The 27,139-nt window shown below is 39.7% G+C and overlaps 1 protein-coding gene across 1 annotated transcript in view; it reads left to right on the top strand.

Annotated features, from left to right (window-relative positions):
- LOC139117611 (fibrillin-1-like) overlaps nucleotides 1–27,139 on the top strand; it is a 129,015-nt gene that overhangs the window by 73,457 nt on the left and 28,419 nt on the right. The window contains exons 29-44 of the mRNA XM_070680852.1: nucleotides 858–956; nucleotides 1,508–1,762; nucleotides 2,035–2,178; nucleotides 2,710–2,921; nucleotides 3,491–3,671; nucleotides 4,348–4,485; nucleotides 5,433–5,573; nucleotides 6,167–6,292; nucleotides 6,576–6,833; nucleotides 7,834–7,956; nucleotides 8,581–8,703; nucleotides 9,955–10,077; nucleotides 12,149–12,271; nucleotides 12,728–12,868; nucleotides 13,259–13,375; nucleotides 13,711–13,839. Coding sequence (XP_070536953.1) covers nucleotides 858–956; nucleotides 1,508–1,762; nucleotides 2,035–2,178; nucleotides 2,710–2,921; nucleotides 3,491–3,671; nucleotides 4,348–4,485; nucleotides 5,433–5,573; nucleotides 6,167–6,292; nucleotides 6,576–6,833; nucleotides 7,834–7,956; nucleotides 8,581–8,703; nucleotides 9,955–10,077; nucleotides 12,149–12,271; nucleotides 12,728–12,868; nucleotides 13,259–13,375; nucleotides 13,711–13,839 — 2,433 coding nt within the window. The remainder of the gene's footprint in view (nucleotides 1–857; nucleotides 957–1,507; nucleotides 1,763–2,034; nucleotides 2,179–2,709; nucleotides 2,922–3,490; nucleotides 3,672–4,347; nucleotides 4,486–5,432; nucleotides 5,574–6,166; nucleotides 6,293–6,575; nucleotides 6,834–7,833; nucleotides 7,957–8,580; nucleotides 8,704–9,954; nucleotides 10,078–12,148; nucleotides 12,272–12,727; nucleotides 12,869–13,258; nucleotides 13,376–13,710; nucleotides 13,840–27,139) is intronic.

Here is a 27,139-nt window from a genome sequence, read left to right as displayed (position 1 = left end):
AATGGAATTTTTAAAAAAAATGAAAGTTTAAAACGCAAATCGGTTGCTATGGAAACACAGAGAGGTAAAATGGATATCATATTTTGTCTTTCGAACCTAAATAACCCTTTGGTATAATATTTCTGTTGATTTAATGGATTTTTACACTGGATATTTGGTCTTTCTAACCCAAAATATCCCTTTGATATAACACATTCTGTTGATTACTGGATTTAGGTGGAATCTTTGAAACACCGGTAATTTTTACTCCTGAATGGTTGCCATGGAAACATCTCATATTAAAATGAGTGTGATTTTTTTGGTGTGCTAACCAGAAAAACCCTTATTATCAATTTTTTACATCAATCAATAGTTCTTTAATAGGAATTAGGGAAAAAGTAACATTTTCAATCCCAAATTGGTTACCATGGCAACTCGAAACATTAAAATAAGTCTGTTTTTTATATTGTCTGACTCGAACTCCCCCACTAGATAATTTTCATAACAATCAAAGTAACTTTTCATGGAATATTAGAAAAACTGGAATTTTCAACCCCTAAAATGGTTACCATTGAAACATGGGGCAGTGAAATCGATATCATATTTGGTCTTTCCGACCCAAATACCCCAATGATGAAGTTTTCATGGAAATTGAACCTGTTATTATTTGCTTTATTATTTCTATATAATACTTATATTAATTATTGTTGTTGTTGTTGTTGTTATTACATACATACGTAGTTGGTAGATGGGTGGCCGGGTGGATGAGTGGACGGTTGAATGGATGTAGAGCCATGCCTTGCTATATGTGTTGCAAAGAATAGGAAACTAGTATTTTCAGGCCTAAGACTGACTTTGTTTAATATATCTCACGACAGGGGTGTGGAATGACGACCCAGCCGACGATTTTGAAAAACGAGATGGTTCCCTTGTAATGCCGGTTAAGGAACGCGATTACTTCGACTTTGGTGAGACGTGTAAGTATGAATTCGTGGGTTTGATGTTTCTTCTATGTATTTCGGAAAAGTCACTTGCCGATGTTTTGAAAACATCTGTATGCATGTCCGTGTCGTGTCGCGAAACAAGCTCATTTCCTTCTTGGAATAGTAGGTTAATAAATAACGGTATATGGTGGAAAATTAGCTCTACCATCAAACAATGATCATTGTGTTGTACCACCACTAATTATCAGTGGTTCAGGATAGTCCTACTTAAATTTGTAAATCACAATTGTCCCATGGACCTGGTAATATATTACCTTGAATGGAAATGATTATTGGGCCAGTTTAATGTCATATTAGTATACACTGAATTTCATGAAATATGATCACGAACGAGTTGAGACTTAACTCATCAAGTAACTACTCATATCGAGTTTTCACCAACATGCCTACACTTGCCGATTTGATACTGATTTTGCCGTTACCTCTTAAAGTTAAAAGCTGAGTGGGCGTTTCATCAACATCACTTCTATTATATATGCTAATGTTTGATAGGGCCATGCACTATTTGCAATTCTATCACCCAGGGCGAGTTTCATCGACGGAATCCCTGTTCAAGTATGAGGATGAAGATGGCAAGCGCTGGGACGATTACAACGACCTCGATTTCGAACCGCTTTTCATCGATGAAGTGGCCGACCCAGAAAATAGGCAACTTGCCATCGAGACGTGCGGGGCGGACCTGGAGTGCCAATATGACGTAATAGCGACCGGTAATGCAGACGTCGGAAAGGCCACGATGTCTTCTTCGAGTATCTTTCAACAGGACGCCGACGATTTAGGTAATTAAGTTAAGAAGAACGTGAAAAATGATAAAGTTAATGGTTTTAATATATCCCAACTCATTAAAGGGTGATTTAAGTAAACAGTCACCGGTAGTTTGTAGTGTTCTATTTGCCAGGATAAATATGACTTAAATTTTCATTTCTCTGTTCTCCAACGATACGGCGAAAGGCGGCACCAGTATTGGTCTGTCTGTCTGGTTTGACGACTTCAATATTTTAGATCAAGGTACGACACAGTACGTATGTTCCACGACTTTATATCTTTACAGCTAATTTCCCACCGAATATTACCGCTAAACAAGTCATAGATGCTATCGTAGGCGAAGCCGTCGTTGAAACAGTCCAAGCAATTGACCCTGATGGGGACTGTGTCACCTTTGGCCTATTAGAAGATGTGCCAGGCGGAATCATCGGTACGTATGTTTTCGAAGATTTCGAAGAACTCGTTGACAAACATAGCCAAACACCTTGTTACCTAGTCTTTATGCAAGAGGTAATATTTACAGAATAATAGATAAAACGTGGAGCACTTTCTTATGAGAGCAGTAAAGAAAATTCTTACATCTACGAAACTGTTGTTTATAAGGCAGAATGCGCATTTTTGACAGACATTCGGTCTCTCAATATTTTACTTTTATTTTTCTGATCTACTTCTTTTGTGATCTCATTTTCAAGCCTTTTGGGCTAGGAAAAAAATTACCGTCTTTTTTTCGAAAATCAATTTTATTTTGGTCGTGTGCGTCTGCCGATTTCCCCTCTTTTGGTTTTCAGTGTCCTCTGGTGCGAACTTTTGTTCATCTTTACATGTCGAATATGACGTCACATGTAAAAACACGCGATCATCGTCACTTTTACTGTTGCTTGTGGAATCATACTTGCAGAAATTGGAAGTATATATCAGTATATTTGAAAGTCTCGTGTATTCCTTGTATTCCTTTCTGTAGAAGCAGAATCATCCTCTTGTCCGGAGCAAGCAACTTTTAGGTGGACTCCCCAAGATCTGAGTCAAGTCCGAATCGCATACACAGCAACTGATGACAAGGAAGCCTCGACAACCTTAGTTGTTGAAGTGCGCTTGTGTGACTGCAAAAATGACGGACTGTGCCACTTTGAGGGTGAAGTCAACGGAAGTGACGTGGTGAATGACAATTTCAAGGCAAGGACATTTACAAAGTTATAGAACCGAGCAGATAAATCCTGACACCGGCACAATCATACCATAGTCACAGCGGAAGTGTTGTTATTGGCGTTTCCAAAACCATCTAACCTTGTTTCGTAGCCTCTGAGTCACTAAAATACTGCCGATGAATCGTTGCAAATTTGAATTTGACCATACTCCCGTAAAATGTTTCTTGTCTTAAGAAGAAAAAAGTATTCGTCTACAAAGCGGTTATTGTAATAATTATTCATGCCAGTCACACAGATTAAAAAATTCACCTCAATTTTCAGCTTGAGAGACCTGTAAATGTAAACAGGATTGACAAGAAGAAACGTAGAGAGATGGGGCTATCGGAAACTCCTTCTATTTTGAAGTTCTCTAATCGTTTAAAACAAATTTTAGTTCAAACACAATTTCATCGATAGCCGAAAGTGTGATTTAAACAGAAGTTTTTCAGAGGAGAAACATTTAGGCATAGCTTTATTGATCCATTCAGCATGAAGATGACATTCGAATGGTGCTCCAAGAATTCCTTGTTTAAAAATATTCACTTTGCCCTAATACAGATCGTGCCTTGTAATTGTACCAGCGGGTGGACCGGTGAATATTGCGAGCTTGATTACGATGGTTGTCAGGACAGTCCATGCTATCCCAGCGTCCTGTGCTTCGATGATCGGCCGCCCAGCGAAGGGTTTACATGTGGAAACTGTCCTGAAGGCCTTGTAGGCGATGGAATCAAGTGCGCAGGTACGATCCTTTCTAAATCAGCAATTAAGCCGCCATGTTTACGAAAATGATTCAAAACTGCGAAATCTAGAACCATCAATCGCAAAACTCCTCAATATTCCACCAGCAGAGGAACTTCCTGTAGAATTATACTCGGCCAAGCTTTATGCTGTTGAGACTTTGCAGGAGAACTATTAGTCATTTTATGTGGGCATAGTTAGCCATTATTTTGATTGCCCTCACTTCCTTTCTTAGTCGTCTCAATGAGATTGATTCAACAGCTCAGACCTATATAGGCGAACAAATTCAAAAATCAATAAGATTGTCATTTTCAATATTCAGTACTGAATACTATTATTCGACACTGTGAAATGTATGGTATTTAGCTCCTAAATCGTCATAATTAGGGCTAATCGTAGGTTTAGCTAAACTTTCAAACAGTTATAAGGCAGACAACGGGTCAGAAAACCGGAGTATTTTGGGCAATTGGAAAATGAACAGAGACAAAGTTTAAATCTGAGATGGTCTGGGACTTTTATTAAATGACAGAGAAGTGAGCTAAATAGTACGATAAAATATTACAAGCAAATAACCTGACACAAATATCAAAACTCCGTATCTGAGAGAGTGTGATATGGATTACTCACAACCTATTTGCCAAGCTGAATGATACATTCGTTTACGATTTCATTTACAGATTTCGATGAATGCTTCGAAGGACGAGATTTTAACAATGACACGTTTTGTAACCAAACATGTGAGAACACCGTAGGAAGTTACATCTGCAGTTGCGAAGCGGGCTTTGAATTGCACTCAGATCAGAAAAATTGCTTGGGTAAGCTGAATATTGCGGCGGTGTAAAAAGTGAGATCACAGGCGGGATGTATTTCTAGTGTTAGAAAAAACTCTTACCGTTTTGACCTCTGTGGCACAGTATGTGAGGGTACCCACAATTCCCCTTGATTTGTTAACCCAGACATTTTTTTGCTAGAGGCTTTTTCAATTTTATCAGTTTCTAAATAAATTTTAACTTACAATTTAAGTTCAGAATTATTTGTTAAAACTATGTTCCAAAATTACTGATTATGTTTAAAATTCAAGATTTTTTGTAAATGGAATGAGAAGTCGATGTTTGGAGGTGCTAAAAATTGCACAATTGTCAGGATAAAGTTATCAGCAACTAAGATGATCTCATCATACCACCTGTCAGACATGCAAATTTCCTTTGTTAAGAACATTAAAAAAATCAATACCCTTTCTTTTGCCAACACAGATGCAACTTATTCCCTTAGTTTCCTTGAAAATATTGTGTATGGCTTTAAAAAATCTTTGTCGACAAAATTACAAAATTACTATCTCCTCCGCGGAAAAGGGGTCGATCTTCTCATTATTCACAGTGAGAAATCAGAAAATTATGATCATCAAAACTATGTTGCTAGAATTTTGAAATATGCACCAAGTTGTACTGTGTACAAAAGACATTTGCTTCAGTTCAGTGAGTGATCACCGTGTGTACAGATCATGGAGAATTGTGGGCAGCCTCACTTACTGTGTGTGGTTGCAGTTGGCTTCAGACTTTCGTTTAACAATTTGAGCCTTAATATGTATGGACTGCGATGACTCGGCTTGATGACTAGGTTCCGTGCATTGTAATTTTGAATTCGATCGATAATTTCTGGATTTCGTTATCGCTACTACTTATGTCTATGCCTGAATACATCGTCTGCGCCTTGTATGAAGTACTTCATAGGTAGTTTTTTGGTTCGTGTGATTGTCTTTCAGACATTGATGAGTGTGACAGAGGAATTCACACATGCCATGATCAAGCCACTTGTTACAATACGTACGGCAGTTATAATTGTTTCTGCAATGATGGCTACACCGACGTCGATGAGAGTGAGTCGAGCGGTAGGAACTGTACAAGTAAGTGCCCAAACTGCCAACGTAAACATATAGTCCTGCCAATGTCCTTTCGACTTCAGTCTGTTTATCTCTCTGTCTGTCTCTGCCACTCTGTCTCTTTATCTCTCCCTGTCTCTGTCTCTCTCTGTCTCTGTCTCTCTGTCTCTCTCTGAACCGAATGGTAAAACGATCTTGCCGAACGTATAATGTCAATTGTTAAGGGGAATCTTAACGGAGGGATTTTATCACGGATGGCCAACATGCAAAGAGTAGATGGGGTTGGTTGACAGCGCCCTTGGGTCGTAGCCTCAGGAAATTGCGAAAGGGGCAGAACCTAGGTGAGCTAGAATTGGGGTAATTTATATAAATTTAAATATTAACAGTATGGAAATTTCTAGGGATGCAACTCCCCCCCCCCACACACACACAAGTTACGGGCTGCGGCCCATGGCATTTTGTGCAATAGTAAGATGTTTACTGTTTAACAGAGAAGAAGCCGAAACATTGTGTAATGTTTTATGGAGAGCGATTTAACAAAATCAGTATCAATTCAATCATTTTTACTCTGTTAAGCAATAGTCAATAAAATATATCAATTACCTTTACATCAACAGACATCGACGAATGCGAGGTTGAAAGGCCCTGCGATGCCAGAGCTAATTGCACGGACACTGAAGGGTCATTTCAGTGCCAATGTTGGAATGGCTTTGAAGGAAACGGCCTAATAGAGCATTGTAGAGGTTAGAATCTTTTTAGAATTGTTTGATTATATGCAGTGCACGTGTGACTCCTGTATCTGTGTCTGAAAAGTATGTACTAAAGGATGCTTTTGTCACATATGTGTGTGACAAAATTGAGGGTGTGTCAAGCAAACAGAAAAGGCGGTCTCTCGATTATTTTTCTTTGCAGCAGATGGCACATGCACCTCTGCGTTCCTTTGTGAAAACGAAGCCTTCGCTTGCTTTTTACCATTGTCATTTCTGTTTATCTTCTGACGAGGAATTGCGTCTTTTTTATGCTTAGATATAGACGAATGTTCTCGACTCCTTCATGATTGCCACAACACATTGGCATACTGTAATAATACGATAGGGTCCTATATGTGCACTTGTAACAAGGGATACAGTGGGGATGGAAAGGCGAACTGTGATGACGTAGACGAGTGCAACGACGAAAGTTACCCAAATACGTGTCACAGGAGCGCGGAATGCACGAATACTGTCGGGAGTTACACTTGCGCGTGTCAAGAAGGGTATGTAGGAAACGGATACGACTGCATAGGTAAGTAAAGCCCTCAAGACAGCAGGCTTATTGATGCATTTTCTAATCGACCTTCCTGGTACTATGCAAGTGCTCCTCTCAGAAGTGACGTTTTTTTGCCAGCAACATGATTTGATATCAAGGTGGTATGCTCCTCGAAAGAGAAAGACTTAAACTTTTGTTCAAACTTTCCCCAATGAAACTTTTAAACATTCTCTTTCAAAATAAAGAATAAAAATCGGAGGTCACCGTACAAATTTTGGTACTGGAGAAACAAATTACCCGAGATTTACCGATATTTGAAATTCATTCCTGTGTTAAAGCTCCATCAGCTGTACCTTTTGGCTATTTTTTCAGAACTTTTTTGGGGGGTTTCCCTACGCTTTCTGCATTGATCTCAAAACTGTAATTTAATGCTAAGTATTTAGCATATCAACACAACCTATATGCGTATAATCTCCATTGTTATTGTTGAAAATTGTATTAAAGTCCGGATTAGAATTCATTTGTAAACAATAAACAATGATCACTACATACATAAAAGTTGTATTGACAAGAGAATACTCGAAATTTCAGCATGAAAAACGGATTAGGGTCAGACACGGTAGTAAATATACAGAAGCAGAATACTATAAAAACTTGCCACAAGTTACAACTTATGTCCCTTTAACTATACGGAGAAAAATAACATTTTCGATTTTCAAAAATCTAAGATGATGAGATTTTTTCTTGCACCAAGAGCTTTTAAATAAACCCGCACAAGTTTTAGATCAGGAAAGAATTGTAAACGTTTTGGAGTCCGAATGTCTGTTCCACTGTCCCGGAGGCGAATTCCACCTTAAACTTTCTGAGCCGCTTGTTGTTGCAATAGACATTTTATTTCCATCGCGTACCCCCAAAAGCTTTTGTTAGCATATAATTTTCTCTCCCATTTACATCGATGTCATTTGGGGATCCATAGCCCGAAACGCTAACATCCTTTCGATCTTCCGTTTATTCACATACCTGATTGCTCTACTAGATGTCGATGAGTGTGCTCGCGCCACACACACATGTCACCAAGACGCAGAGTGCGAAAACGTGCCAGGGTCGTACACTTGTCGGTGCAAGAACGGATTCAGTGGTGATGGAAGGTCTTGTCAAGGTAGGCGCTACAAAAAGTGTCATAAAACCCCAGATGTGTAGGTCATATCACCATCGAAACCGAAACTAGAAGGAATAAGAAAAATTCGAGTCTGCTTACTACAACATTTTGGTCCGAAAAGTACATTGTTGGTCTTCATCATGATGTAAACTTTTAAGCTCAATTGTAAACTATAATTTTAACAAAATAAATTTCCGATAGCTTTTTACAAAACATAAAATCCTGAAAAATCCGACTGAAGTAAAGTTGCAAAGACTTCACACAATTATCGATCCTGAAAACAACCTTTGCATAATAGTTTCAGTTCACGTAAATGAGTAATAGCCACCCAGCTTTCAATAGACTTGCCACCTATTTTGGGTGATATCCTGGCTAGAAGTCTACGCAAAGAGCACATAGCCTTAATACAGTATAGAGAAGATATAGTCTTTTCACTGCTTCTTCATTGCCGCCATATGATCATCTACTAGCAATAAATAGCATACTCTCTTACGTTTTTCCTAAATAAAGATTGTAAAGTCGCGCCCTGGTATAGGTATTCATACTTATTTCGTCATCAGTTTGCACAGAGAAAATTGATATTACTCCTCAGTTGGATCATTGACATTTTACTTCTTTTTAAAGATATTGATGAATGTGTTGTCAACACTCACAACTGCGACCAAAACGCTAATTGCAGTAACACAGATGGATCGTATTCATGTCAGTGCAACCACGGGTTTACCGGTAACGGGCTTCTATGTAATGGTAAGAACTACTAAATGATGTATTATTGCACATGGCATACTAAGTGGAAACAGAGACCTAACGTAAGTGTTTGATAGATAACTGACATATATTACAACTTCAGATTTGCCAAGGTGGCAAAAGACAGGGAGATTCGAGCATCGAGTGCCATATTTTATATCACCTAAATATGTTCAGAACATAGACGTTTGGAACAGTAAGAGACTCTGCTACATGTAGTCACAGTCACGTGAGATGCTTTTCGTATCTTGTCGACAGTCTGTGATACTACTTACTGATGATGCATTTTACCTATGTGCCAAACTGTAAGCAATTTGGTGCAACTATATTCCAACAGTTGCTGAAAAACACAAAGTAGGTCAAAAGTCATCCACTGAAGATAACCCAAAATTTGAGGAAAAAATGTTGGTTCCATACTTACCACTATCAAACGGGAAAGCGCCCTCTAGCCCCTATATTTGCTGAGATATATCCAGTTGGAATAATTAATGAGGAATGCACAAATATCAATTTAATCACTTAAAAATCTACTCAAAAACGGCAAAGTCAATTACCTTGAAATTTGGTATGTAGCATCTAGGTAGTATGGCTAAAATGTTTCTCAAGAGAATTTTGATCAGTATAGTTTTATGCAAATTAGGGGGAATAAAAAATTCAATACAAGATGGCGACCAGGTCACATAACTGATCAAACTATAAAGGGTCAACATCACTCAATATGCATTAACTAGCTCTGGATAAGACTACATATATTAGTCAGAGTTCATCGACCCGTGCAAAATTTATTATGCAGTCGGAGTCTTCGCTGTTGTTGCACATGTAGACGGCTGCTCTTGAGATCTCTAGGCAAGTAAGACTGTCACAATTGCACATCGGTATGGCTCGAATGTACTTTGCGGTGGGCGTACTTTGAACGTTGTTCAAGGTACTGATACCTGAAGAAGATGGTTACGATTTAAAATTTCTCGTCCTTCACGTTTCGCCCTCGCACAGCATTGTCGGCAAGGTCGTTGCATATGAAATAAACTGGCTTAAATAAAAAAAGTAATATTCAAGAAACACAATGTGTGTAATACTACTATTGATGCTCTTATTTGAATGAGAAGGCGTCACAGTGATGTATAATATGCAACTATTCGCACTTGCTGTCAATGCAGTCAAATACTAACGTACTTTGGCATTTTGGTCACCGTACTGATTCTTTTCATGAGAAGTCGTCATTGCTGACGGAATCACCATCTTCATTTTCAGATATCGACGAGTGCTTAAATGATCCGTGCCTTGAAGACCTTGGCCTCTGCGTCAACAACATTGGTAGTTACGAGTGTCGCTGTAAAGTGGGTTACCAAGGTGACGGGTCAGCAACCTGTACGGGTAAGGCAATGCTTAAGAGCATTATTCGCCTTTAGCTGCCCTAGTCGCTTATCCTTTTATTGCAGGATGTGACGAAAGCGGATGGTATCGAATCACCACTTTCTTACTACTACATCTGTATGCGTGCGATCACTCTTTCCCTGTACAACGATAAAGACCGCACTGTAAATTTTGTCAGATTACTTTTGAAATAATTTATGTTGATGCCAGCCTGCGTAGGATACCGCTCCAGTAATTCCACAGAACCTTGGTAATGCGTCATAATTGTTGCCAAATATTGCCCAATCAGCGCAGGTTCATCAATGTGCAAACTTGGACCGTCAAGAGCGAACACATATATGTCGTTTAGGGAGCGTTCAGTTATTATGGCCGGGGGTGGGCCGGCAAATTCTTCCTGCGCATCAGTCAAAATAAGTTAACCCCCCCTACCCATTGCACCAAAAACTTGATGACCCCCCTTTGAAGATGACAAAAATTTCATGACCCCCCTCATATTGCTTGAGTAAAGATATGGAGCAATAGAATCCCCCCAAAAAGAGCTTAGATTTTTTCAAATGACTTTCCTTACAAACTCAAAAGGTGTTAAAGCTCAGATTTCCACTTCTGACATGCTATAATTTTGAAATTACCCTTTAAAGGGGTTGGACAGAAATTACTGGAGGATCGCAATTTTTTTGCAAGCGTATGTGTACAAAATTTGATATTTGGATTTAATTAAAATCAGCTGTTGATAATGTTGATTCACCATACATGGTATTCATATATTTTCTCATACAAGTATGAGAAATCTATGTAATACTTATTCAATGCAAAACTATATCTGTGCATTTATAGATATTTGATAATTTACATAAATGTACTTAAATGAAATATGCTTGTTACAACTGGCATGTGGACAAAAAGTTTGACCTTAGAATTTCACCAAAATGTTCATCCACTATACATGGGAGTCTATGAGGAAAGTATGAATATTTTTTTTCCAATACAAAAATAGGTAACCCATGTATTTATGTACTCTCGATTATTGATATCAATGTACTTGATTAGATTAGGGTGGTAACAAATGGATGTGTTCGCCAAAAATTGGATTTTGGAATTATACCAAAATGTAGATTCACTGTACATAGGAGTCGATGAAGAAAATGAATAATTTTTTTCCAATACAAAACTATCTAAATCTGTGTATTTATAGACATTTGATAATTCATTTTAAAGTACTTAGTTAGCCTAGGATGGTTAAAGGTTGATATGTGTGCAAGAAATTGGATTTTGGAATTTCACCGAAATGTTGATTCACTATACATTGGAGTCTATGAGAAAACTAAGAATAATTTTTTTACAATGCTAAACTAAATTAATTTGTTCTTTTATAGGTGTTTGATAATTGATACAAATGTACTTGATTCAAATAGGGTATTTAAAAGTTCAGATGTGGACAACAATTATGATATTGTAATTTCACCTAAAAGTATAATTTCACTTTTCATGGTACTAGTAGTCTCAGTACAGGTAACTGTTAAATAATTTCCCTGACAAAACTTGCTATATCTCTAATATGTAAGTAATAGGAATTGTTCATGGCCCTCAGTGCAGTGAGCTTGATTTACAATAAGACAAGCCTCAGAGTTGTCAAGTCAAGATGTTCATGTGACAGATAATTATACTTTTGTTCAGATTTACAGGTGAATAACTTCAGAGAATGAAATCATGCAACGAATCATTTTTATCTCCCAGAAAATTTCTGAACACTGAAACTGCTTTTTGACGGGACGGATACTTATGAAAATTAAGTGACCCCCCCCTCTGAGCTGTTTGAAAAATACATGACCCCCCCCCCTTTGCAGTTTTCAATTTGAGGTAACCCCCCCTGGATTTTGCCGATCCACCCCGGCCATAATAAGTGAACGCTCGTTTACCAATGGTTAGTCGGTGCAAATGACAGAACGGCATTTGTAGTTACACAGAGTGGAAGTAGAACTTGCATAGTGGTGAGATTTCCAAAGAAACTTTTCGAAACAGTATTAATTGTGTGATGTTTTCATTATTTGTCTGTTTTTATCTCAATTCGTAGACATCGATGAGTGTTCGGAGAATAACGGAGACTGTGATCAACATTGCCAAAACACTGAGGGGAGCTTCGTTTGTTCGTGCAGACGCGGCTACAAATTAGGAAACGACGGACTCTCATGTGAAGGTATATAGAGCTATGCTGAGTCATATGGCTTTTTCGAATGTCTGCAAGCTGGATTTAAATCTAAAATAACCCGATAAATGTATGCCAGAACAAAGAATAGGCAAGCGGTTGAGTTCATAGATTAAATTTTAAAATATGCCTTTCCTCCATAGTATACGAAATTTGTCGACAATCTCACCATTGTTAGTTAATCAATACAATATCTTAATAAAGACCTCTCTTCCTAAGTTACAAAAATGAATAGCGATAACGTTCCGAAAGTCAGTTAACTGTCAAAGAACCATTATTCCTCGAGACACGTGATTGTAGTCTGCAGCAGAGCTATAGATATAATTCTGGCAATCCATGAAGCGCATATGAACATTTTGTAATTGATTATATGTGGACTCTAGTTGCTGAAAGAGGTGGGGGGGGGGGCGCAGAGTTGTGGCTCTAAGTATTTCCACGAATTTTCAGATATTGACGAGTGCTCGCTGAATTTAGACGACTGTGAGCAAACCTGCACCAACAGACAACAAAATGACACCTACCCAAATGGTTACGAGTGTGGCTGCCATGAAGGTTTTGAGTTAGACGAGGGAGGTGATACTTGCAGGCGTAAGTATATGAGTTCTGCTAATTCAAACAACTTGGGAGAAATTGATTTTGATTCATCGTATTTATCTCAGAGCATGCAGATGTTTTACGCGAGGACACAATTAGCAGTCGACATGTAAGATACTAAGATTATGTGCAAATATTGTTGACGTAATGCACTCACACTCTAGAACCTGCCACTTTGTTACCTTATAACTTTTTAATTTTCTAAGAAAATAATTTATGAATAATTTTTAAGGTTGGAGTCCATTACTTTGTTAAAATACACTTACGTGTGTAAAATCTGCAAATAACAAATAGTTATTGAATTCTCTGACAACAAACTTCCCTATGCAATAACATGTGAGCACATGCCTACAGCATATTCACACCATTTGCACTTACTTTCAGCTACCGAAAACTGTACCGATACCATATGTACAAACAGTGTATGCTTCAACAACGGCACTATGGATATCTGCTTGTGTAATTCTGGATACCAGCGATTTAATGAAACCTATTGCGAAGGTATTGTGAAACTAAGAGAGAGAGAGAGAGAGAGAGAGAGAGAGAGAGAGAGAGAGAGAGAGAGAGAGAGAGAGAGAGAGAGAGAGAGAGAGCCATTTAAAGGACAATAGATAGCAATTATTGAAAGACATTGTCTTCAGAAACGTGATAGAACAATATGAATACTCCATTACAAGTGCACTGTTGTGTTTGGTGATTCGGGTACTGAAATGTTGCATTTTGTCGCGCCGACAATTTTTTAGACTGATACAATTCCAGTTGTCGAAACACTTTGATTTCTGTGCACTCTCCTATAGTAGCATTTATGAACCTTCCACGTACTATTGTCCATGCAGACATTGACGAATGTAGCGATGGTTCTCACGTGTGCGATTCAAACGGCAACTGTATAAACACTGTGCCAGGCTACAACTGTTCATGCAATAGTGGTTATCGACTCGCAGAAGATGAAAGAACTTGTCGAGGTAAACACTTTTTTGTTTCTCGATGTGTCATCCTTTCTCTCCTTGTTTTTCTGTCTCGTTCTCTTGCTCCAATCTGCTCAGTGGTTGGCCAGTTTTCTAGTAGTACAAGCATCACTCTAAATTATTGTGGTCATATGTCATGTGCACGGTATTTGTTACTGAGCATGCGCATGGCTCCTCAGCAGATACATGTATGTGTCATTTACTTGTCATGTCAGCACATGTACTAATTCGTTGAGCAAGCGTTATCAAACGTATACAAACAATGGCAATTAGGTTTGATTCGTATATTAAGACTGGGAATTCTACTATAAAGACCGAATGGTACATTTCAACACATACAATGTTGCTCAGTCGGGTATAAGTTCTGTTGTCTCTACTATGTTGTGTGTTGAGGAAATGTTTATCGCTGAAATTGTAATGGGATTGATTCGTGAGCAATCATGGCAATATACTTGTTAGGAGACCTAATACCTCTCACACCACAATTGATGACGCAGTTTATCTATTTAGACTCTCAAATTTTTACAATTCGTTTCTGATCTAATACTTGAGGGGTCATTTGAAAGCTTTAGGCGTACTAAAAAATTGACCCGACGTCTTAATTTTTTTTTCAAAAATGGAAAATTTTGTTAATTACATAGAGTTAACACACATATGGCGGCCATTTTGATATGCAAATATCGGTACAGTGTATATCATAATATGCTACTAGACATGACTTGTTCCTCATGTACCAAACCTTGCACGGTGACTAAGGATTTTTACTCCTTGTTTGGTAAGGGGATGGTTGAAATATTCACTGAGAGGAAAGGTTTTGAGCAAAAGTTTTAAGTCTTTCACTTTCGAGGCGCGTACTCCCCATAAGTGACGTAACTCCTTTTTAGCATGTTTTTTTGAGAAGCAATCTTGAAACAAGTCCTTTCTCTTTATACTCCGCAGTAGTAAAGTAAACGTGGACAACTGGGATTAAGTAAGAATTTTACACCCATTTTATTCATTTATCTACATGAAGCGAAGGAAAAATTAACCATCCATGTAACTAAAGTATGACCCTGACCTATATATGAACTCACGCATGCGCAACAGGGGTTTGGCGCAGCAGTGCATTGTCCTGAACTAAGCGGGAAATTCCCTGCTGAGCATGTTTATACACGTTCCGAAGGTGGGAAGGTGGGAAATTCCGTGTGAGTCATCACCATCAAACTAGCCTATATAAAGGGACTTTTACACCCGTTGTCAGTCCGGCCGGCCGCAGAGTCTGCTGATGTTGAACACGAAGTTCCTATCGGTACGAACTAAATTTCATATCCATTCAATCCATAATGTCTTAAATATCTTTCCAGAGGTGGACTAAATCCTTCTTGTTTTTGAATTTCTAGCGCCTGATGAAATATGTCCTGAATAAGTTCTGACTCCGGAGCCTCCTCGTTCCGAAGGGTTGCACCTTTTTCTTGTATTTGTGTAAGCAGCTGCTTATATTGCACATAATAATGTTTATACTTCTCTCGTCTCTTTGCTACACCCGTTTTTCCCTGTATTACATCAATAACAACACCTGGTATAGGAGTTAAAGCTAAAAGAACCGGAACTGTCGGAATTGCCGCTATTACAGCAGAGCTTACAAGAATTCCTTTAGTAATATTAAGAGCCATATCAATTCGACCCATTAATTTATAACTTCGTCGATATGCAGCACTTGTTCTTTCTATGTAATCAGCCAATTGTTCAACGCTTTCAACAACTGAGATGTGCATTTTTACTGTATATGTAAGGGGGGATAAAAAATAATTGTAGTAATATAGAAATACAATATGGCAGAAGGAGGAGAAGATATACCACTCAAGGATTTCGATGATACAAATTTGAATGATGATGATGATGACGCTACTGCTGAAACATACTTCATAGACGATGATAATGCCCTTGCAGAAGCTGATCCTTTCCTTGCTAGCCCAAAGGTCGATCGTTTGACTGAACTTAGAGCAGATGAAAATTAAGAATGGTTAATAAATTCTTAGATGAGAATAAAATTACTGATCCGGATGCACTAAATGTATTGGCTATGGAATCTGAGGTTAGGGATGGAAAGCTGTATTATAAAAACCTCAAGCTGTCTAAAGATAGAGGAGGTGGATTTTATAAGCTGTCCACATTAATGAGAGAAAAAGGAGGACATGAATTTATGAGAGAAGTATTAGGGGGCCGCTCTAGCGCAGAGCCCGAAAATGTGAGTCGTGAATTGCATTCTAAAGATGTGATAGCTGATAAAATACCGGCTGAGAAGATGACGCCAAAAGACATGGGTATATACAAAGATAAACTGACAGAGTTACGGCAAGATGCTTCTGGTAATGCAGATAAAATACAAGCTTTTGAAAATAAAATCGAACAATGGAACAATCTAAACCCAGAATATATAGCTCTTAATGATGAATTAAAGATTGCGAATATGCATCTTGGCGAGCTTAACAACGAAAAGTTAAAATAAGGCTAGAGAAAGAGAAGTTGAAAAACAGTTAAAGGATCCTGAAACGAGCACCCAAGGAAAGGAAAAGCCGAAAACTACTAGCTGAACTCATAACAAGAGAAGCTAAAGTTGACAATCGAATTGAATACGAACATGGTAAGATCAGTGGGGCACGTGAAAGTCTGGCTACGACTAGGTCTCTTCGTGATGTAATTTCTGATCCAGAATTGTCACTCAGGCTGAAGCTGACAGAATTATTTAAACGAAATGGTATTACAATCGCTGCAATACTGACTGCCCTTGGAATGGCAATATCAACAATTGCCCTGGCTGTAACTAAAGTAGGAGGAGGAGGAGGGGGAGCAGGAACTGGAGCAAACGCAGGAGGTTCAGGTCCGCCCAAAGTATATACAAAAGCGAAAGAAATTGTAAAGCAATTTGGTGAATGGTTAAAAACCTTGGCCGCAAAAAGTGCTGCTGCAATACCAGGTTTAATCGGCTCCCTTGTCAGTTTTCTTTTAAAAACAGCAGGATCAGTTGTTGGATTTGTTGGAGAACAGCTATGGATATTTTTAACTGGATTAACATTAGTCATTATAAATAAAATTATGTACTAATATGGCATCAACATGTTTGGTGAAAAGAATATTGCAAAGTTTCTTTCTAAAAATAAAGACCTGTTTGGTTTCTCCGTCGAATTGGAATGGTGCAAACTCCGACGAGTAAATCGACATATACTTCGAGCAAATCCAGGTGTCCGACTCAAAGATGATAATCTATATCATAACATTTTAGCTTTCGTGAAGGAATGTCAAAAGACTAACTTCTTTAAGCGACTAGAATTCATAGCTGTATTCCAGGATACTGAGGATGACCAGGAGGCTCATCATCTCCAAGAATATTGGGTTCTTCGATTGATTCGCGACACAGGCAATCGATTTATCTTTCAGTCAGACGGAAATATTTATGTAAAGATGTGATTTTTTCTTCTAAGTTATTATATACACGAAGTGAAATGTAAGATGTGATTTATTTTCTTTTTTTCTTCTACTATATACATTACACGAAAAATGGGGTACGATAGAACATTATCACCGACTTTCACCAACCGAATACCGAATGGAACGAAGTCAGAAAGAACTCATCATGTGATTGCTCATAATCCAAGTGAGGCAGATCCAGGCCAGACACTTATCATACGATGTCCAAAGTTAGAAAGCGGAGTACTCTTAGTTCCAGATACTTTCGACCTGGTTTTGATCTCGAAGTAATGGGAGGTGGAACTACCCGTGTAGTACAAAATGTTGCAAAAAATTTGGTGGAGCGTATGAAACTCACATTTGAGGGCCAGGCACTTTCCGATTTGAGTAAATATAACCTCATTGAATGCTATCGTGATCTCTTCAAACATAAAAGGAGAGATCGAACATGACACTGTACGGAATTCAGAACGAAAATCTAAGAAAATTGAGAAGTGGCGCGGCCGATGCAGATGCCGCCGTCGTGGGTGATAATTTACTTTTCGACACATATAAAACAAAATATGCTATTCGTCTCACTCATCCCCTCATAACAGGTCATGGAGTTGCATATCCATCAGCGTTAGGGAGTCATATCGAATGGGAAATTACGTTGGCACCCGCCCCCCAATTAATTGTCAGTAATAAACTGATTACAACCAATTATAAATTAAAAAACATTCAAATGGAATACGAGACAATTTCTGACCTCGATCTCGCGAGGTCAACTGCTGGTTATTACAACGGTGGAAAAAGTTACCTTTACGAGCATATACATTATTTTAGAACAATCCCATTCAAAGAATCGGACACGGTTATCAATGAAAATATAAATGTACCACGACGTAGCATTAGAGGTATCGCTATACTCTTCACTAAAATCAGAATCAGTCAGAACTGAACAGTGAACTTTTCTTTAACCCCTCCATTGAATCTGTGTCTGTATCAATCGAAGGCATTGCAAATAAAGTGTACGCTCAGAAGATGTTACCAAGACAATTTTGGCGAGAGGTGCGACGGTATTTTGCTGAAGATAAAGATTGGTGTGAAATTGATATAGATGAGGCCGATTATTTGAAGAATAAATTCTGTCTATTTATCGATCTGCGTAGCTTTAAAGATATTGAGTTTCATGGAAATGGTTTAAAAGTAATGAACACAAAGGACGGAATTCAACTTGAGATCCTGAAGAAAGATACCGCGTGGGGTGGCGATGACGCTCACAATGATAATATATTTGCCCACATTTATGTTATCAGTGATGCCCTGGTCTCTATTGAAAATAGTAGATTAAGTCTTTACAATTTTAAACCCGTCGTCCGTCCTATCGGCCATGTTTCTGCCAGCCATTCGCCCGTGTCTGGATTGTATAACTGCACACGTTTGATATCATTTGGCGCCATCATGATTTTACTGCGCTTTTCACTACGGATTTCTCCAGCCTTTTTCCGAACAAACTGCACAAATTGTGCCCGCTCGGGCTCCTTCCCAGTTTCAAATAGATCTTTATAATCTTCAAAGTTCAAATGTTTTCTAACACAAACATCTTTCACCCCTTTATTTTTTTTCGTCTCCGAAGTTGGAGTTCGAAAAGCATACACTTTCGAGCGTATGCCGACAAAATCAAGAATAGGTTCACCATTCAACTCATCTTTAAATTTACCTATCACTTTTTTATTAATCTTCGGAAAGTTGGGTCCGCTCATCCCACTAGTATCATATATAGACTTCTCACCATTCTTTTCCACATCTTTCCGAACTATATCATTGAAAGTGCTGACGCGTGAGCCGTCCGGGAGGCGTTCGGGATCGGCACACTGTAAACAAAACTGTCAGTATCCATGTAGGCTAATCGTATTCCAGGGAACTGGGTCCGAAAGTAATTGTAATGCGTCTCATACATAAGCAGCTTAGAAAGTTCCAGTACTGCGGCGCCGATGAAAACTGTTTTACATATCTATGCTCATCCGTTTTCAGTTCCAGTAGGGCACTGTCGCAGGAATCGCCATCCTCTTCGGAAGTTATGAAAGTTATATGTTTCATCTTTGGATTATACTTCTGAATCTTTTTACGTCCACTATCCGTGCCGTTCCAGTCCGAAACAAATTTAAAGTCTCTGTACTTTCGAACATCTTCTATTGTCTTACCGAACATTGCATTATTCATCAGCTTATAGAAATTCTTTTCGAAATCTGTCCTCCCCTTTGCCCTCATTTTAGTGTTAAAGTCGATATATTTCGCGAGACATGGAGCTTCATCGAAAGCAAGCACCCGATGAATATTTTTCAATCTCATTCCATCCGAAGATAGAATTCCAGCAACTTGTAGTGTAAGACATAGGACTCTCTATCCATCACACTTGTAATCAGTCGACCGCCCTGCCTCGGAAATCATAGTGATGCGGTGCTAATGGCAAATCGCTGTGTTCTAGATGTAATTCGGCTGGGTATTCTAAGTCTACTTCTAGAAAACTTGGTGGAAAGGTGGAACCAGGTCCCCACGCTCCGCCCTCGGCTCCGGCTCCGCCCCCTTCTTCCCATTCTATCTTCATCCAATGAAGTCCGCCCGTAGGCATTGGTTGACTCATTGCCCAGCCGTAGAGATTGTTTGCATCGAGATATTTTATTTCGGTCACCGGTTTCTCTGGATCGTAATTCCCGCCGGCGGCGTAAGCCGGATGATTTGTCTGTAAATAATGAATTACACTGGCTGATACCGCCTCGTATTCCCCGTTGTACGAAAGTCATCTGCTCAGCATCTTGAATGAGCCCAAATTTATTACCCGTGTAAAGTAACATAGCATCCCATGTCAAGCCAGGCGCTGACATGTAATGGGCCGGATCTAACTTATATGCTTCTAAACATGTGTCGCGAAAATTTTCAAATATATTTGCAAGAAGTAGAACGTCAGTCTCACAATAGAATTCCATATAATCACGAATCGTCTTACATCCAACTTCGTCCCACACTCGCAAAGCATGTTCATAATCGGACTCTGAAATCCCCTCTTCCGTCAATTCGCTATAAAATTCCTCCCTCTCCGGGAGCTCCCCCTCTCCCAGTCTGTCAACCGAGTCTAAATATTCGTAGGGGAAGAAACCTTTCGCCCTTTGAATGTCCGGGTACGTAAGTGGTACTGCCGTCCATCCGTGGTCCGGCACAGTCGTTGCCAACTTCGCCAATGACCCCATCATCAACTGAGCACTATCCATAAACTTTATAGAAAAGAAACGTTTCTTTGTCTCCCTCTTCCCTCCAGCAACAACAATTGAGGCGTGAAAAATAAATGTTTTCGAGAGACCCATAATTCCTCCATTGCTCGTCTTAGCTATAATTTTAGGCTCTGGTCCGGAACCCCCTCCGGCGTCAGCATCTCCTTCGGTAACGATTTCATGTAATTCTTTCAAATAAAAGAACCATCGTATCCCTTGAGGTTGTGAAAGTAGATAGGAATGGTTCTCGACGGCCGGCATCCTTTCGCAATAAAAAGTCGCCTCCTCCTTCACTACTCGGTATCCTGCCGGCTCTCCACATGCAATACAGACTGGATCACATCCGTCGCGCCGGTAATTAGAAGGATCCCTCATCGGTATTATTTTCCAATAATACGATTTAGAATAATACTCGGCCCGTTCTTTCATATCCTTTAGAAAGTCTGTAACACAGGAGAGACCTGTGAATGTTCTTTTACCATAAACAGTGGGTCGGCCTCGTTCCGAAGAGGTCCGCGATCCTCCCCACCCCCGTTCCACCATAACATACGAAAGACAAATTGGAATGTGCCGGCCGGTCCCCTTCTCAATAATTGCCTCAGTATCTGCATAGACGACGTAGGGAGAAGGAACTTCTTCCGATGTCCTTCAAATTGACACACTTCCTTAGGAAAATCTGGCTGGGCAGTGTCTGTTCCACAGTATACCTGATGTTTTTCTAATTCTTCTGTTGACTTAAAACCTCTTTTACAAACCATACAAATACACTTCCGTCTGCGCTCATTCTTTCGATTAGTACGAGAATTACGAAGGCGATTTTCCGCAGTAATTGGTACGAAGTGAGAACGGCCGCCGTCTTCGCCAACTATCAGTAAGATATTTGCTATTTGATTCCTATCACCTTCGGAACGGGCTCCGCCTTCGGAACGGGCTTCACCTTCCCCTATCGGAACGGTTCCGTCAGGGGCTCCGCCAGGGCACTATATAACACAGTTATGTCGGACGGGGAGCGGGATCATTTTCGTAGATCTGAAATACTTGAAGTTTGATGCCTGGATTTTGCTGCTCGAAGCGCCTGAATACAGTCAGATCGGCGGGCGTGGGCGTGGGAATACCTTCCCAACAGTAGTCAGCAATAAATGGGGCGTACGTATTCCATTTTCTCCTTACCTGACCACATTTCTTTTCACGAAACTCGGGGTCGGCCAACTTTAAACTTGCTACGATGGCGTATTGAAAACAGTTCTCGCTGCCCGAAGGTAGCACCAGATCGCTCACACAATGCTTATTTTTTAACCATCTGGGAAGTTGGACTGCGCCAGCCCCGAGTAAAACTTCTACTAGAATTACTTCAAATTAAGTATCTCCTCGAGAACGAGACCAGAACCCTCAACATTTTCAATTGTATCAAGCATAAGGTCGTAGCGATCTATTAATTGTTGTCCCACATCCGTCCCTCTTACATCTTTTGTGTATGTATCTTTTAATTTAACATACAATGTACGCGGTTGTGTATTACCAGTTTTCGGATCCGATAATTTGACTTCCATTTCGGTATAAACAGAGTACATCTTTCCCCCTTTGACCATACCTTCAATATCCACCAGCTCCCCGATATCCTTGACTCGCTTGACTTCAGGAAATTCTTTTCGTAAAACTGCTCCCTTGAATGCTGTATGTAATCGACGGGCCATAATAATCTTTATGATATATACTATCCTAAAATTTTTAAAATGAAAAATAATTATTCTATGATAGGTCATCAAAATCCACTATAATATTTTTGGCAGCATTTATTTGTTTATATATCTCGCCTAATCTTTCTAAGTCGACTAGTTCTTCCACATCTTGAATTTCTGGTTTATTAGGCGCAGCACAAAATATTAATCTCTCAACAGTGAAAGAAAGAGCACGCTTACTTAAGCGCGGTTTAAATGCTAAGAATTCTATCTTACTACCTTTTCGGATATTACGAGGTACAATAGCAGGATTTTCTCGGACTGGTAGTAACGGACTCACTGTTTTTAAAACCGCAGTCAATTTCTTGAACCATATCAATACATGTAGCGAAATCGTGATTTCTCCCTCTCCCTCTCCCTCTTTAAACTGAAATTTAAAATACCTCATGCCCGGCTGCGCCCCGCTCCCTCGCTTCTGATACACTTTAGATGGATTGTAAAATCCGCAGGAATTATTCTTGGAGTGAGCGGCCAGGCTTAGAGCATAACTTTTAGCAGTAGATGCATCGAAACTTTCACCTAGGGTACGGAATATTATTAAATCAGTAAACTTTTGAAGACTCAGTTGCCAACTGACACACACCCCATCACATGTAGCTGGATCTCCTCCCGAACCATATTTAGGTCCGATGTTGAAAACTACTTCTAGCTCACTGTCTACGTATATGAAAGGATCTACATATTCACCAAATACTAATTTGCCTCCATCATCAATTTTGATGTTTTCTCCGGTTTCAAGTATTTTTATTGCATCTGAAATAGAAAGGATTGTCATTGTCTTATCGTATATATCTTAATAAAAAAAAATTTTAAAAAAATTTCTATGATATAGTATCCCAAAATGTCATACATATTCATAAATGGACCAACTGGAAGTGGTAAGAGTTACGATGCAATAAATTTGGATCCGTATCACGTACCAGAATTTGACACTAGTTTTTCCAGCAACATTGCCGACTTTTATAATGGGCGCCACGTTTCGATTGTCGATTTTCAGAACCAGTTTATAGAACATACGCTTAGTTTACAATGTCAGGCTGGGAGGAGGAGGGCATCCCTTCGGAACGCTACATTATTTGTGACTCTTCCATAATTCAACATCTAACTTTTTCTCGAATCCGGGGCGTGGCAACGGAAGAAAAAAAGATTGTTTCTAGAGCATTTGACCATTTACCCAGTTTCATTATCATATTCAAAGATATGCCTTGGGATTATTGCAGGCGGAATGTGTTGACTCGAGCCAGGTCGTACGAAATAGTCGCCTTAGAAGAACTAGAAGAGATTCACAATAAGTTCAAACAGACTTTCTTAGAAATTTGCCACGACTACAGACTTCCATGTTTGGTAATTCGGAACGCTCTTACCCCCCTCGTTCTCAAGAATATACTTAATCCAACAATTGATACTGAGACAGTCGGACCAGTAGAATATCCACGAGCTTTTGACTTTGGAATTGCATGGGGCAGCTCACGCGATAGCTGTGGCCAAGGATTTTTAATAGACGGTTTCAAGGAGGAGGAACTTGAAAAAGCGTACTTCCCACCTGGTCAAGAACAACTAGAACAACCTCGAGTCTCACTAAAGAACCTACACAAACTTCTTAACGCTTGTGAATCTGTGTGTGCTTATAATGCTTCGTTTGACCTACGAGCACTTGACATTATGAAACCCTACGGTTCTGTAACACCGGACTTTGAAGTTACTTGTCTATGGCTCATGTCAGTTGTGTACATTATACTTCAACCGGAACTTATCAATAAAGCTGAAAAAGGGGGACTCGAAAGAACGGACTGTGGTAACATGAGAAGTCGTTTTGAAGATCTTGCAAACTTAATATGTGCCTCCGGAGGAACTGAGGGGGTACCACCTCATCCACATACGGCCAGACAAGATGCAGTAAGTGAACATTACTTACGACAGTACATGATAAATACTTGGCCAGGTGGGGGGTGGAAGTGGGGTGGTAAACTGACACTTTCGGCTTTCAAGAATTAAGACTTTTTCCATGGTACTTATTGAATAACTTTCGTAAATACTTACGTTAGTACTTACGTAGTACTTGACAAGTACCATGGACAGGAACTTACGTAGTACTTGACAAGTACCAGCACAGGAACTTACGAAGTACTTACGTAGTACTAATAACATTTTCCTCTGGCTCCCAACTATTGAAACTTTCCGGATAACCGCGCCATTTTATCAGATAATATTTCTTTCCTCTAATTTTTTTCGTCTTCAAAATTCGTTCTACTCTGTACAGCTCGTCCGAAAGGGCGCTCTGAAGTTCATCGGAGTAGAAAGTGCCGAGTATTTCCTCTCCATTCAGATCTTTTATTTTGTAAACTGGTGGCGTTCCCAAGCCAGCTGCGTACACAACTTTTGAAACTACGAAAATCTCCTCTGTCCAATTTGGTAAATATCCTTTCTTAAAAGTGGTCTTGTATTTTGTAATTCGGACCCGTTCTCCCGGCTTGAATTCAGGGTTAACTCCCCCGGCTGCCAACTCAGGACCGAATAGTGTATAAAATGCCTGCCAATCGTTGTCCTCTGTTACGTCCCTGGGTTTCATTTTGATACTTCCATGAACGGTGTTGTTGTAATTCTCGAGAAGGTGGGGTAGAATGGGGAGCCAGGAACGTGTCTGTCTGTATGTAAAGTATTTCCACATCATCGTCTTGAGGGTCCGATTAAAACGTTCAACGACGCTAGCTTTTTTGTCACTGTAGGTGTGAAACCAATGAATGCCTGACTCCTGGAGCCACCCCTGCATTTTTCGATTAGTAAATTCCCGCCCCTCATCTGTCTGAAGTTTGTCGGGCCTTCTCCCGGATTTCTTAATCACGTCTTGTAGCGCCTGTAACGTATCATCAGCTGTTTTTGACTGTATCGGTCTGGCCCATGCATATTTGCTTAGCACATCTATTACTGTTAGCATGTATCGAATGTTACGGTTCTCTTTTGCGAATGGGGGAGGGAATTCCACGAGATCCGCTTGCCATTGAGAGTCTATCGATGTTACAAAAACGCGCCGGCCGCCCCGGAAGGCACCCCCACGAGTACGAGGTACCGGTTTATGTAGATTATAAGTTAGCTGAGTTTTTAACCACTCCTGCACCTCTTTCTTAGTAACTTTTAGTCCGCTGGCCCGTGCTGCGTCATACAATTTTTGTACACCTCCAAAACCAGTTTTCGGGTTGTAATATAATTCTCTAAGAGTGCCTTCAGCTTCCATAATTGCTATATTATACGAAAAAATTTTATGTCGTACGGAGGGCATCTATATAGTACCAAAATCGGCGGCCACCGGACCCTCTATAAATCTCATACTATACGGATGCCGTAAACGAAATACTAGTTTACTGAATGGCCTACTTTTCAATTGCTTGATTAGGCCCACGGCTTCCCGTTCTGACACCTCCATTCCATATTCTTTTATAATAGTTTTGTTGTCTATCTTGTTCGGTGTGTAAAATAGTACTAACATTTGTATGTTTTCCCTGAATGGTTTACTAATACTAGTATATTGTTGAGTCAGAACCCAGACAGATAATCCGTCGTGCCTTGCGCTGAAACCAAGTTGGACTAAAACGTTACTGCGCTTCTTCATATCTTTGGACGAGGCGCAGTCATCGAGGATTATTAAAGTGTTCGTTCCAGCCCATTCTTTATGCACGTAGGTTAATGTATCATCCACTGCATCGAGTCCGACTGGAAATATAAACACATTATCATCGGTGAAAATGAATCTTCTATTATACGCTTTATTATTCATGAATGTTGGGCAAATGAATATCACATATTCGAATTTCCTTAAGTACGGACCGGTGAGGAGGTCCAACATAAATTCTGTTTTGCCAGAATATGTCGGTCCAGTTATAATCATGTTGAATGGTGGGGTTACGTATATTGACATTTCCTCTGGATCTATATAGTTAGTGACTTTATTCCAGTACCTACAATAGTAATGAATATTGCTAAAGATAACAAACCAATTTTACCATATTCGTGAATAGGGTCTACGCTGGTCACGGCTGCTGCCCGTTCCGGGGAGGGGAGGGGAGGGGACCGAATCCGAGTCGTGTCATTGTGAGGTGACTCTCCGGACTCGTCCTGCCACTTCACGGGATCCCCCCTCCCTTCCATCTCGTGTACAGCACTTTCTCGAACTTCCGTGTTTATATCACCGTTCACCCCGAAGGACATAGATTCTGTAGCGTATTGCAATTCATTATTATAACCCGAGATTGCCGGGCCCGAAAGGATGACCATCTCAGACGGTAAGAGAAGTAAATTGGGTGAAACTGCCATATCAAGTTTTACACCAGTATTCATTATTGTGTCTTGATATCGCCTATAACTAATTACTTTGTCGGTATTACGAATTTCATCTTCGAGGAGAACACCGAATTCTTTTCGGACTTGCTCTGCACTGCCAGTATCGCCCACTATGGTACTACGAATATTTGCTTGTGCACCAAGTATGCAATATACGTAGGCTTCAAGGCTTTCATTGAGGCGGGCGAGACCGGCCTTTGTTAGTCCCGAGTCTCCCTTCAGAGGAATGAAACTATTGTATTGTCCCTCCGATCCATCATTTCGGAAGAAATAATAGTGTGGTCTGTCTTTGTCGGGTAGTACATGTTTTTTCTTTCCAAAAATGGTATGTGTATAGAAAACGCCTCCGTCGGCGGAGAGGAAAAAGTCCCGACCGTTGTATATCGCTTTTGGCTGTCGAACAGGCCCACGATTAGTGTAATATTCATATCCATAACCAAGACCCTTATTTTGACCTTTTCGATAACGAAAGTCGGACTTCGTTGGACTTATATTTCCAAATTCTGTACAGAGAAGTTCATATTG

The sequence above is a fragment of the Ptychodera flava genome, chromosome 18 (genome assembly GCF_041260155.1).
Source record: "Ptychodera flava strain L36383 chromosome 18, AS_Pfla_20210202, whole genome shotgun sequence".
NCBI lineage: Eukaryota > Metazoa > Hemichordata > Enteropneusta > Ptychoderidae > Ptychodera > Ptychodera flava.
The sequence above is the reverse complement of the archived record's forward strand: the minus strand, read 5'-3'. Positions and strand labels throughout refer to the sequence as shown.